Below are 12014 nucleotides of genomic sequence, written 5' to 3'. Positions count from 1 at the left end.
TTTGAATCTTACAAAATTATATGTTGACATTATAAAGTGTGAGCTAGTGTTGTGTAAAATGATTTTGGTTGAAGTAATTAATAGCAGACATAATTGCGTTTTCAGTGTCCTGACCAAGATTTCGAAGAAATGGTGAAAGAAGAAAAGGCAAAAATTCAGATTGAATATGAATTACAAAGAAGGTAAAATTACAGTTTATTTAGATAAAAAAAAATGAGGACATATACTGGTACATTGCAATTGTGGATATATACCGGTACATTGTGGATATTTACCGGTACATTGTGGATCTATACCGGTACATTGTGGATATATAATGGTATATCAATTGTACTATGTATTTAGATTCCTTCATATAAATTACAATAATTCTACACGTAAGAATGAATAAACTATTTTTCATATTGCTTTCAGTTGTTTCAGATTGTAAACAAAGAGTGTCACTGTAAATGAAGAAACACAAAGCATTTTCTACCAATATTTCTCAACTTCATGTTGATTTACTTGTTTATAAATGTTAGCTTATTGAATTCTTATATACTGATACATAACCTGGGTTTTCTAGTGAAATACTTATTTTGATTTAATTATTAAAGAGCTTACTTAAAAATGTACACTGTAAATGATTAATTTTAAGAGGAAAATTATGTATCTAAAAAAAAGATGTTTTATGATTTGCAATGAGAAACCTATCAACAAGGGTTCAAATAACATACATGCAAGCAACTATAGGTCACCATGCGGTCTTCAAAAAGAAATAAAACCCATACCACATGATCAGCTATAAAAGGCCTGGACATGACAAAATGTAAAATATTTCAAAGTACAAATGGTTTTGATTGCTTTTATGCTTCATTGTTTTCTCTTTACAGATTGAAACAGAAAGGATATTTACAGAATTCCACTGATGAGAAAGAATTTGGTGCAGAGTATGATCATGTGCCTCCAAATGAAAGGGCAAAGTCACTACAGAGAAAACTTGAACAGGAATCACACAGAGAACTTCCTCCAAATATAAACGATTTATGGCTAAAATTCCAGGAAATGAACCAGAATGAAAGTACAAGCACAATAAACTCATCTAGAATGGAAGCCATCACTGATCTGTTGAAAAATCCAACAAAACATATAGTGCAAAAAATTACTGATGAGAGAACTTATGAAAAAGCTAAGGAACGTAGAATTATGCAAGAATTGTCAGAAAAGTCTCGTCAAGAACAAAGAAAAGACTCAAGAAGTGAAAGAAAAAGACAGGAGCTACAGAATTTAAGGAGATTAAGTGAGGAAGAGAGTAATGGAAGTTATGCGGACATTCTACAAGAGCAACAGAAGAAAAAACTGCATGGAAAACATAAGAAAGAAAGTAGAAATCCTGATTCAAGTGTTGAAGAAAAACAGAAGAAAGAAATGGAAAATAAAATGAAAGGTTCTAAGAAGGCCAAAGTTGATATTCCAGTTCATGGTGATAGTATTGACACCTTGTATTCAATAGCAGAGGATGCAAGTTTTGAGGCTACTCCAAGTAAAGCTGAGGATTCAAACCAAGGAAAATCTAAAAAGTCTCGACAAAGACATGTGATAGATCCACTCATGAATAAACTCAAGGACAAAATTGAAAGTCAAAGAATAAAAATTGACAAAGAAAGAAGAAAAGAAATTAAAAGACTTGACAAATTGAAAAAACTTGAAATGCTGCTTACTGCTAAGAAGAAAGGAAAATTATCTGATCAGGCTATTGACGTTGAGTTAAATTATGTCTCTACAACATCTGCAGCAGCTAGTTCAGAGTCATCTACTTTATTTGGAAGTGAAACTACTATGAGTGTGGAATCATTAGATAACAATAAGGATTCATTTGACTCTGTGGCTAATAATGGTGATACTACATCAACTAAGGATAGCAGCATTGAAATTCAAAAAGTTCGAACAAAAAAGGTTAAGCATGGCGGAATGTTAGATGCTTATATGGCTTCCATTGGACAGGGAGGAAAAGCAGATGAATCTGAGGCTTCCACTGAAGATTTACAAGTTGTTCGAAAAACTAGAAGTTCAAAACCTGGGAAATCAGATAAAAAGAAAACAAAAGACCAGCAAAATCAAATGAAAACTGACTTTGTAGACAAAGAAACACTACGAAGAGAAAGATCAAAGTCTCCAAAATCAAGAAGATTGAAAGATGCTTCCACTAATGTGCCATCCCCAATAATAAAAAGTCCTGTAAGTAAGCGGAAAGTTCGAGATGTCTATGTAAGATCAGAAGCAGTACAGACAAGTCCATGTAGATCATGGTCACCCCCACGGGAGGATCAGGGCGTTATATCTGTCCCTTCAATGTCATCATCTTTCAAACGCAGTGTTAAAACTTTCGATTCAAGGCAGCAGAGACAAAGATCATATTCACCAATTGATTCCTTTTCTTCTACTTCTCCTGACAGAACACTAACAAATAGGTCTATTTCACCACCTCAACGCCAAAAGAAAGCAGGACCTGGACGTAAGACGAAAAGATCCAAGTCACCACCAAAACCTCGTATCTGCCTTCCAGAGTCTGATGAAGAGACAAAACAAATGAAAGTGTCACCTCCACCTAAATCTCGAATGTTTACACCAGAAACTCCAGATGATGATTTAGCTGGAAAACTCCAAGACAGTCCGAATGGTAAGATATCATAATTTTTATTTCTATACATGGAGTGAAGTGTTTTGCTTCTAATTTCTTGCTGTGTTGTGATTATTTGTTCTTATTGTTACTCTGGCACACAAGTGTCTCCTTGTCAGGTGACAAAAATTAAGCATTGGAAAAATATTGGAAATTTCTAGTACATTTATTCTGTCTTTAAAATTAAATTTGTTTTATTGGCAATGTCCAAATTCATTTGTAAAATTTAATATGTTAGAATAATTATCAATAATTTTATCTCAGTTAGATAGATACACTCAAAGTCATGAAGGTGATATTTTAAAATTTAATTTATTATAAACAACATATTCATGTTAGTTTTTAGAAGTTTTTTTCTTTTTTAAAAAGTCTTTGAAACAAGTTAAAAATCTACATTGTTTTATTGTTTTATAGCTGAAAATACCCAATATATAAATTTTAAAAAAAGGAATTTCGAAAAGTTTGCTATTCCTTCATTGTCTTGATTATTACTGTTTGATGTGCTATAGATAAAAAACAAAGGTTGAAAAGAAAAGGATTTCGTACGGGTAAGACGCAACCAGGTGTAGGTTTTAGTTTAAAATGATCAAGAATTCTTAACATTTAAATGATGTTTATAGTTTCAATGTATTAAATTAAATTCTAGAAGGTTCACTCTACACATCATTGTTTTGATTGACTTTCACAAACACGACATCTAGTAATTTCTGTATTTTTCATTTGGTGCTTAAATTTGGCTTAAAAAAAGATACAAGAATCTTGATCATTTTCCAATTACAAAACAGTTTAGAGGCATGATTATTTATTCATTTAGTCATTTTGTCATTTATTCATTTATTTTCTTTTTTCTTTTTCTATTCTTTATAAATTATATATTCTTTAGTTTAGTTTCGTTCTTGTTTATATAAATATTTTGTTATTCACTACCCAGTCGAAACTTTATCCATTTGAAAGTTTTATCATTTTTATCTGTCAAATAACAATATATTTAAGCAGTCTCCAAACAGTTGTTAGCTTAATGCTTGTTAATACCTTGATACATGTAGTGACACCATACAAAGCTGTACAGCTGAAAAGATAAACAATAGACCCATAAATTTTAATAGACATTACTACAACTGCTGGTGCTTTTAAAGGAATAATGATGAAGAAGAAACATTTATGTACTGTCACTAAACCATATTGTACATAAGTGCAATTAAATTGTATTTGAGACATTTTTTTGTAACATTTCAAACATTTATATGAAAAGGCTATTAATATGAAGTAATGATCTCCCGAAGGTTGTTTTGTGAATGTTTGTTTTATTTATAGTCTGTGGTAAATTGTTTATGCTCCTTTATGAAGTTTTAAATTCTTAAAAGGAAAGAAAACAGGAAAAAGTTTCATCTCTGCCAAGAAATTGAAGGTCTTTTAGCATATTAGTGATACAACTGTAATTTACCCTTATACGATTGATACACCCTATGATCAGAAATAAATTAAGTTTTTCATAGAAAGAAGGCAAATTCTTACTTTTATATTAAATTGGACTCAATAATTTTATATAAAATATATATTCTACACTGTCCAAATCCTTGCATGTAACAAACCTTCAACATTTAATTATATATCTGTCATAAATCTTTCCATTATATATTAGAAAAGAAGTCTGCCAGGTCCATAATAACACTTCTTATTAGTTTACTAATCATGTGTAGCCTGTACACTATCCAAATTAAATCACCCACAGAATATATATGTTTTTTTGTCAGACAGTTGGGAAAGAACATTCCAGATGTATAGGTGTAAATAAATTATATCAAACATATATAATTTAGTTTAATTATGTAAATAATGTATTGACTGACAATTTTTCAGCAACATTTTTTTCATAAAATAATTTTGTTTACATATATGCTTTTATGTTATAACTTACAAGTGTCTATACAGTGGTATACACTTGTGAAGTGAAAGTGATTGTCTGCTTTGAACTTAAGACATCATAACCTTTAAATAGCCCTGGCAAAGTGTGATTAATTCAGGCTTCTAAAATTTGTACAAAAAAAGAGGTGACAGAAATTTTTGAAATAACATTTCATTTGCACAGATCCAAACACATGAATGTATAAAGAGACCTGCTATGATTGGGATCATACTAAGTAGTGTATTAAAGTTAAAAAGTATGACCATGAACTTCTGTGTCATTTGGTGTATGTCTGGTGGGGAGTTGTCTCATTGGTAATTATACCACATCTGCTAATTTGTATATGTACTTAATAAGAGTTTGTTATTTTTAGGTGGTTTAACTTGGTTTGTTCCAATGGGCCAGTCCAAACCATGGAGGCAACCATTAAAAGAAAGACAAGCTTTTGCTGTCAGTCAAGAACCATGGCAACCAAAGTCTGTTTCCTCTACTGCATGGAAGGATATTGTTGCTGATAATCCAGTCAATAAATCTATAGGGGAGAGTTCTAAATTTGACCTTGACACAACAGGTCATTATAAAGATCTGGATGAAGAAAGATCTGATGAAGAGAACTTTGACCCTAAACCTTTGTCAAGGTTAACTCTACAGGTGAGTAACAGTGTGGTTGGAATTTATTTTCATTTCAATCCAATTTATTTAAAAAAAAAAAAAAAACACTAAATATGCCTGGAAAATGGTGGTGCTTTGGTAACAATAACTTTAACATAGACATAATCAGCCTTATAATTTACTGTGAGCTGGGTTTTCACATCCATTGTTAATGAACTCCATATCATGTTAACCAAATGCTATTATGGGGTGTCATGAGTTAGGAATAGTAGTACATCTTGATTTATTTCTAGTTTCTCCATTATATATTTCTTTTAAATTTCAGGAAGCATTCGAAACCTACAAACAAGATGCCATTTCCAAGTTAAGGGCCAGACAAAAAAGAGTTGCATTAGCTTCAAAGGAAAGAACATTACAGGATATGCTAGAAAAAGAAAGAAATAGATTGTTTGCAGAAGAAAAGAGAAGGAAAGAGGCAAATCCAGAGGCACATCCATTAAGTGGTATGATTATAGAGACTATTTGTGACATACTGTGAATTCTAATTATTTGTTAAATCATAAAAAGGCAATTTCAGAAATAAAAATTTGTATGGAGGGGGAAGGGACACTTAAAGTGACTACATAATGGGATTAATGTTTTAGTGGAAGATACAATGACCTGAAACAAAAAAATTTGGAAGTATTTTCTTGTTTTATTCAGTGCTATAAAACAAAATTGATGCAACTACCCAGGAAAAGGTTGAATGGAAAAGAATGGACATTTTGAACATCACTTGCATTGTTGCTCATCTTGAAAGTGGCTGGCTGGTCTTTGCTTATTAAATATTCTCGAATTATCATCGATTTTAAATCATTTGTTTTAAGATTTGATCTTCTGTTAAGTTTTGGATTAGCTTTAGTCAAGACAACTTTTACCATATGGACACATATTTACTATTTATTTAAAAATAAATAGAATAAAGGTATATAACAGCATATAATGATAGTGATTGATTTTATGTTTATTTTGCAGAGAACCTTCATAAACCCAAAAGACGGGCAATCTCAAAAGGTGAAATGATAGAACAAACTCAAAAGTAAGTATTGATGACAGAAGAATAAAGCTTTCACATATTATATGCCCTTGGAAGTCAGTAGCTAAGTCATTTAGTGTTACTTTGGCCATCATTCTTTTCTTACCAACCGTGCAAGACTCATGGGTTGTCAAGGTTGTCAAAAACCAGCCTCACCATCCTTCTTTTCTTCAATCATTTTCCTGCCAAAAATCCAATCATCGTCTCATTTTCACCTGTGATGCTTGTTTTATTGTGTTGTCAACTACACATAATCAAACATCTGCTTGCAGAGGAGAAGTGTTAACAAGATGTTATGTAATTGTTTATAGTTAAAATACAGAAAGTTTCTCATTACTAAACAGTCAAGTGCAGAAATTTGTTTTGGATTTGTATACAAAATAATATTCTGTTAAGACAGTCATATTATACTTGAAAATTAAATGGATTTTGATAAAAACAGTAGTGAAACACAAGATAATAATTAAATATCAGTGCATGTTACATAAAATTAAATAACAATATGATGATTGCATTGGCGGATCCAGGGGGGGGGGGGGGGGGTTGTTCTGGGGGTTGGAACCCCCCCCTTTTTTTTGACGATCAATGCATTTGTATGGGAGCATATAGTTGGAACTCCCCCCCCTTTTTAAAATGGGTGGATCAGCCACTGGATTATGTTCCAAACTTGAGGGGATGCAAACATTAAGTTTTATATATGTCTATTGAATTTCAAATTTGTGAAATTCCATAACTTACATAAACCTTGAAAAAATCGCATAAAACCTGAAAATTTTGAAAGGGACAATTGAACATAGTGGGAATAAGATTTCCAATTATAATTTCTTGAACCCAGTCGTCTGTTATGGGCAGAAACATCAATGTTTAGGTGCACATTTTCTTTGTTTTTCTGTGTAATACATACTGATTTTATTTTTTAGGCTATATAAAAAGCTACCAGAAGTGCAAAATCAGAAGCTTCAGGAGAAAAGAATGGAAGATTATTCATTAAACAGACTGAGAGCCAAAGTTTTTAATAGGGTAATTATAAGTTCACTCATTGTTTAGTCAGTTAATTTGAAAATAGTTTTGATTCATGATTTATATTAAAGATTTTGTTTTTGAATTTAGAACTTCAATAAACATTATAATATAAAAAAAAAAAGAAGATGTGGTATGATTGCCACGGCAATGGACATTTGAGCGCATTGACAGGACATTTGAGCGAAAAAAAAAGGACGTTTGAGCGCCAAAGTATAGGACATTTGAGCGCCTAAATTTTAGGACATTTGAGCGAAAATAAGAATAAGCGTAGGACATTTGAGCGAAAACAAGTCTTGGATAGAGAATTGTCTTATTGGCAATCATACCACATTTTCTTACGAATATAGTTCATTAAATGAGGAGTTTACCAACAAAAAGATTAAAACATATTTTAATTGTAAAAAACAAAGCACTAAAAACAAAGCACAGTCATAAAACAGGAGTTTACCAACAAAAAGATTAAAACATCTTTTAATTGTAAACAAAGCACTAAAAACAAAGCACTGTCATAAAACATAAAACTCGGCAATGGCATTATTTACAAGTCTGTTCGGGCTTGGAACTTATATCCCAGGCTTCTGACATAAAAATCCCTCGTAATTTCCTGCTGGCAGTATTTCGAATGCAAATCCCGGAGATTCTGTTCCTTCTCCTTTTCTGTTCGGCTCTGCGGTGCATCAATGTTCAAACTCCGAATTTTTATGTAAGTCACAGATTGCAATTTGATAATAGTGTCAAGGAAAATATAAATTGATGGATGACTGTGATAGAACTGCTCGTTATAATGGGCATGAAATGATTCGGGCCCATTGTTAGTACGTTTTAACGAGGATGGAACTTCGGCCCAGAGATGAGGGGGAAATAACGATTCATCTGTTATATAAGTATCAGTCAGGTAATCTGCAAATTCTATACAAGGCTTGTCGTTAGGTACAACGGCCATAAAATCTTCTACGAAACAGTCGGCTACTTCGTCTGGAGCTAAAAAGGCTATCCCAAAAATCCCTTTAAGCCATTTACTAATGTCTGAATCAAGCTCTTTGTATTGTTGACTAAGTCCAACTTTCTGGATTTTTCGCCACCAGGCTTGGCCTAAGTGAAACCTACAGCATTTGATCTCTATAGACGGGAAAAAATCCTTCATAACTTTCATTACCCGTTCTTCAAAATCGACGTGTACTGCTTTCGGTTGAAGTGTGTGACCTTGATCGGAACATAGCTTGACAATTGAGGAAAAGCAATTCACGTAAATTTCTTCAGACTTTCCAGGAAGTAAGCAGAATACAAGAGGGACATAATTTCCTTTGTTATAGCCATGAATAGTATATAACTGTTTAAAGAACTTTGGGCAATATTTGTAAGTACCATCCATAAAAATTTCCGGCACACTGCATAAACATTCAAGATTGGTTGGACACGTAAGAATAATTATACCAGTTTGTTCATCATTAAACTGCACAAAATTTTCAAATTTATTTGACTGAATATTAATCTTCTTTAATGATTGATGTGTTTCCTCTCTAGATTTAGGAAGTGCAGGGTGAGATTTACGCCTCTTTCTATATATAGCCTTTGAAACGCTGCCAATGTCTTCAGACTTTAGATTTGCTTCATCCATGTTCTGTAACTCTGTACGGATAATTTTTGAAGGACGTTGAGCAATATCATCATCCGCTTTTCTTTTTGATCGTACCCGCAGCAAGTGACGTTCATTGTCACGATCACTGGTATCATGGTTATGAGTATTTTTCTGTTGAATTATAACGGTTCCGGTACAATCCGTCCTCAGTCTTGCTTTGCAACCTTGTGCCTGAAAAATATTGAAAGGACAAATACAATTGAAGTGTTTAAATGCTTTTTCATTTGCTATTGCAAGACATAAAAATAAGATGTAGTATGAAATGAAATGAATAATATAATGATATAGATATAAATCAAAATTAAAAGAAGTTATGGAAGTTGAAGCGTAACAGACGAACAAGTAGTTTACATTAACATTAAATTTGTAAAAAAAGGTACTTACTGTACATCTCCAGGATATTTCTTCTCCTTTTAGTGTTTTGTCCACTCTATATCGGAAACTGTCACAAACAAGGCTTCTTTTTCCCTTATTAGTCTCGGTCAAAATAATATCCATTTTAACACGTACATGTATTATTAGTATTAAGATTTCAAGTGCCAAGGGACATTTCACTTAATAGATATATATATAAGAATTTTAGAACAAAGAAAATTTGCATAGCCAATGAATTATAGTAGAATTGATTGGTAAATAGAGATCAACTTAGGATTTCACTTACATAAACCAGCCAGAACCGGTCGAATTACTCGGGTGTGAAATAAAATAAAAAATATTTATAACTAAATCTTACTTTTTTTTCTTACTTTTAAAAAAAAATCTTAATTCGTGTAAAATTATCAGGGAAAATTTCGCTCAAATGTCCTGTCTGAAAACTCAGGTAAGGTTAATATCCCGGCGCTCAAATGTCCTATGAAGTCGGCGCTCAAATGACCCTATGTGCTTTTTTCTTTTTCGCTCAAATGTCCTATGCCCGATTGCCAATGAGACAACTCTCCACAAGAGACCAAATGACACAAAAATTAACTATAGATCACCGTACGAACTTCAACCATGAGCAAGGCCCATACTGCATAGTCAGCTATAAAAGGCCCAGAAATGACAATGTAAAAGAATTTAAACGAGAAAACTAACAACCTTATTTATGTACAAAAAATGAAGGAAAACAAATATGTAACACATAAACAAATGACAACCACTGAATTACAGGCTCCTGACTTGGGACAGACACACACATACAGAATGTGGCTTGGTTAAACATAGCGGGATCCAAACCCTCCCCCTAGCTGGGACAGTGGTGTAACAGTACAACATAAGAGCAAACTATAAAAATCAGTTGAAAAAGGTTTAACTCATAACTTCTTTTTTCTTTTCTTTTTTTAGATATACTTACTTTATAAAAAACATTGTATTTTAATTTTTATCACTAAAAACATTGCTCACTCTTTAAAAAACATTCTAGGATATTTAAAAAAAAAATAGTCATAAAAAAGGTTAGGGATAAAGACTATTTTTCATCTATAATATTGCAAACCCAAAAGTTAAAAATTCAATCCTGACAAGCATTTAATTATTTTATAAGTTATTCTACTTGCTCATTATTTCAATAGTAAAATGCAGGTAACTTATAATTAACTTTTTGTTATTTCAGAGAATACAAAGAGATACTCTCAAGAAATGTGAAAACAGAGGAAAGCGTTCTCCTTCTAAAAATATCCACTAGTAGTTCTATTTATATATTTATTTGACAGTATTGTGTCCTTAGACTGTGATATAAAAGTAGATCTCAATATATTATGTAGATCTGAGACGATTTAATATATATGCAGATCTCAGACAATTTATTGTATATGTAGATCTGAGAAGATTTAATATATGTGCAGATCTGAGACAATTTATTGTATATGTAGATCTGAGATGATTGAATATATATGTAGATCTGAGACAATTTATTTTATATGTAGATCATTCAAACTTGAAAGAAAGTATAATCTTATAACATTGTTGTTTCACTGCACAACACAGTTTTATGAATGCCATTGTTTCACTTTAAGAATACTCATACAAATACCTACTTATTTGATCTTTTCACATACATTAGGTTGTGTTATATATATCTTCAGGTCATAGCAGTGGCGGATCTAGAAATTTTCATAAGAGGAGGCCCACTGACTGCCTAAGGGGGGCCCGATTCTGTCATTCTTCAGTGATTCCCTATATAACCAACCAAAATTTTTTTGAAATAGGGGGGGCCAGGGCCCCCTGCCCCCTAAATCCGCCTCTGCATAGTGTGCCAAATAATAATGATCACTGTTAAATTATCACTAAGTGTTTATTACAAATCTTTATTATTTTCTCAGATGTTTTAAAGTATATTTGGTATGATAGGCTGTCAATGTTTGGTAGGTTTTATTAACTCTCTATAATTGTTTTGTATAAAATCTTAACACAATTTTAACTAAGTTTTAACTAAATTTTAACTTGTTTGTTTGTTTTGCATTAATGTAACTGCATTTTAGTAATTGGAAAATTTACATGCATTATACTTTTTTTAGAAAGAAAATAAAACTAAAGCAACAGAATAATTTTGATGGGAACTTTAAAAGTTTTATCTTATTTGAAAAGAAGTGGTTGCTATCTGTAAAAGGTAGAATGTTTTCATTTGATTCAAAATGACATCTATTTCATGCTATTACTTATATCTTTAGGTTGTTTGTATTAAAATATTTTGTAGTAGGGATGTAATGGTGTTTAATAAGTAATAACAAAGAATTTGTAGTATTTTGGGAATTTCTTGCCACCATAATTGTACAATATATATTTATGCTGGCTGTAAGGCCTTAGATGGCATTTATATTTTGTAATAAAATATATATACTTGGATTTGAATGTCTTCTTATTGTTTGTGGGAATCTTGATAGTTCATAAGTACCATATAACTTTTTTGCTTTTCAACCTATGACATCTAATTGGCAGAATATCCATAAAGTTCACTGTTGTGCACTTCACACTTTGTGTACATCTTCAGTCAATCATTTGTCATCCTTGTTTGTTAATTTTTAAAAAGAAAGCCTTCTATGAAACTTCTGAACCATTTAGCTACATCATTTGGGTATTTAGTTTTCAAATGTGTCTAATGGCCCTTGCCAACCAAAATGAC

General features: G+C 31.9%; 1 protein-coding gene across 9 annotated transcripts in view; it reads left to right on the top strand.

The window, feature by feature from the left end:
* The window catches only part of LOC143073519 (uncharacterized), a 35591-nt gene extending 23854 nt beyond the window's left edge, over positions 1–11737 (top strand). For 8 of the 9 annotated variants that reach the window (XM_076249131.1, XM_076249136.1, XM_076249135.1 and 5 more), the window contains 8 exons: positions 106–182; positions 873–2659; positions 3169–3207; positions 4939–5216; positions 5503–5680; positions 6192–6255; positions 7173–7272; positions 10506–11737. In XM_076249131.1, coding sequence (XP_076105246.1) covers positions 106–182; positions 873–2659; positions 3169–3207; positions 4939–5216; positions 5503–5680; positions 6192–6255; positions 7173–7272; positions 10506–10577 — 2595 coding nt within the window. In that variant the 3' untranslated portion in view covers positions 10578–11737. The remainder of the gene's footprint in view (positions 1–105; positions 183–872; positions 2660–3168; positions 3208–4938; positions 5217–5502; positions 5681–6191; positions 6256–7172; positions 7273–10505) is intronic. The other variant, XM_076249133.1, reaches the window with a different exon arrangement.
* The last annotated feature ends 277 nt before the right edge of the window (positions 11738–12014 follow it).

This window comes from Mytilus galloprovincialis, chromosome 4, assembly GCF_965363235.1.
Source record: "Mytilus galloprovincialis chromosome 4, xbMytGall1.hap1.1, whole genome shotgun sequence".
Taxonomy (NCBI): Eukaryota; Metazoa; Mollusca; class Bivalvia; order Mytilida; family Mytilidae; genus Mytilus; species Mytilus galloprovincialis.
This window is presented reverse-complemented; position numbering and strand designations above follow the sequence as displayed.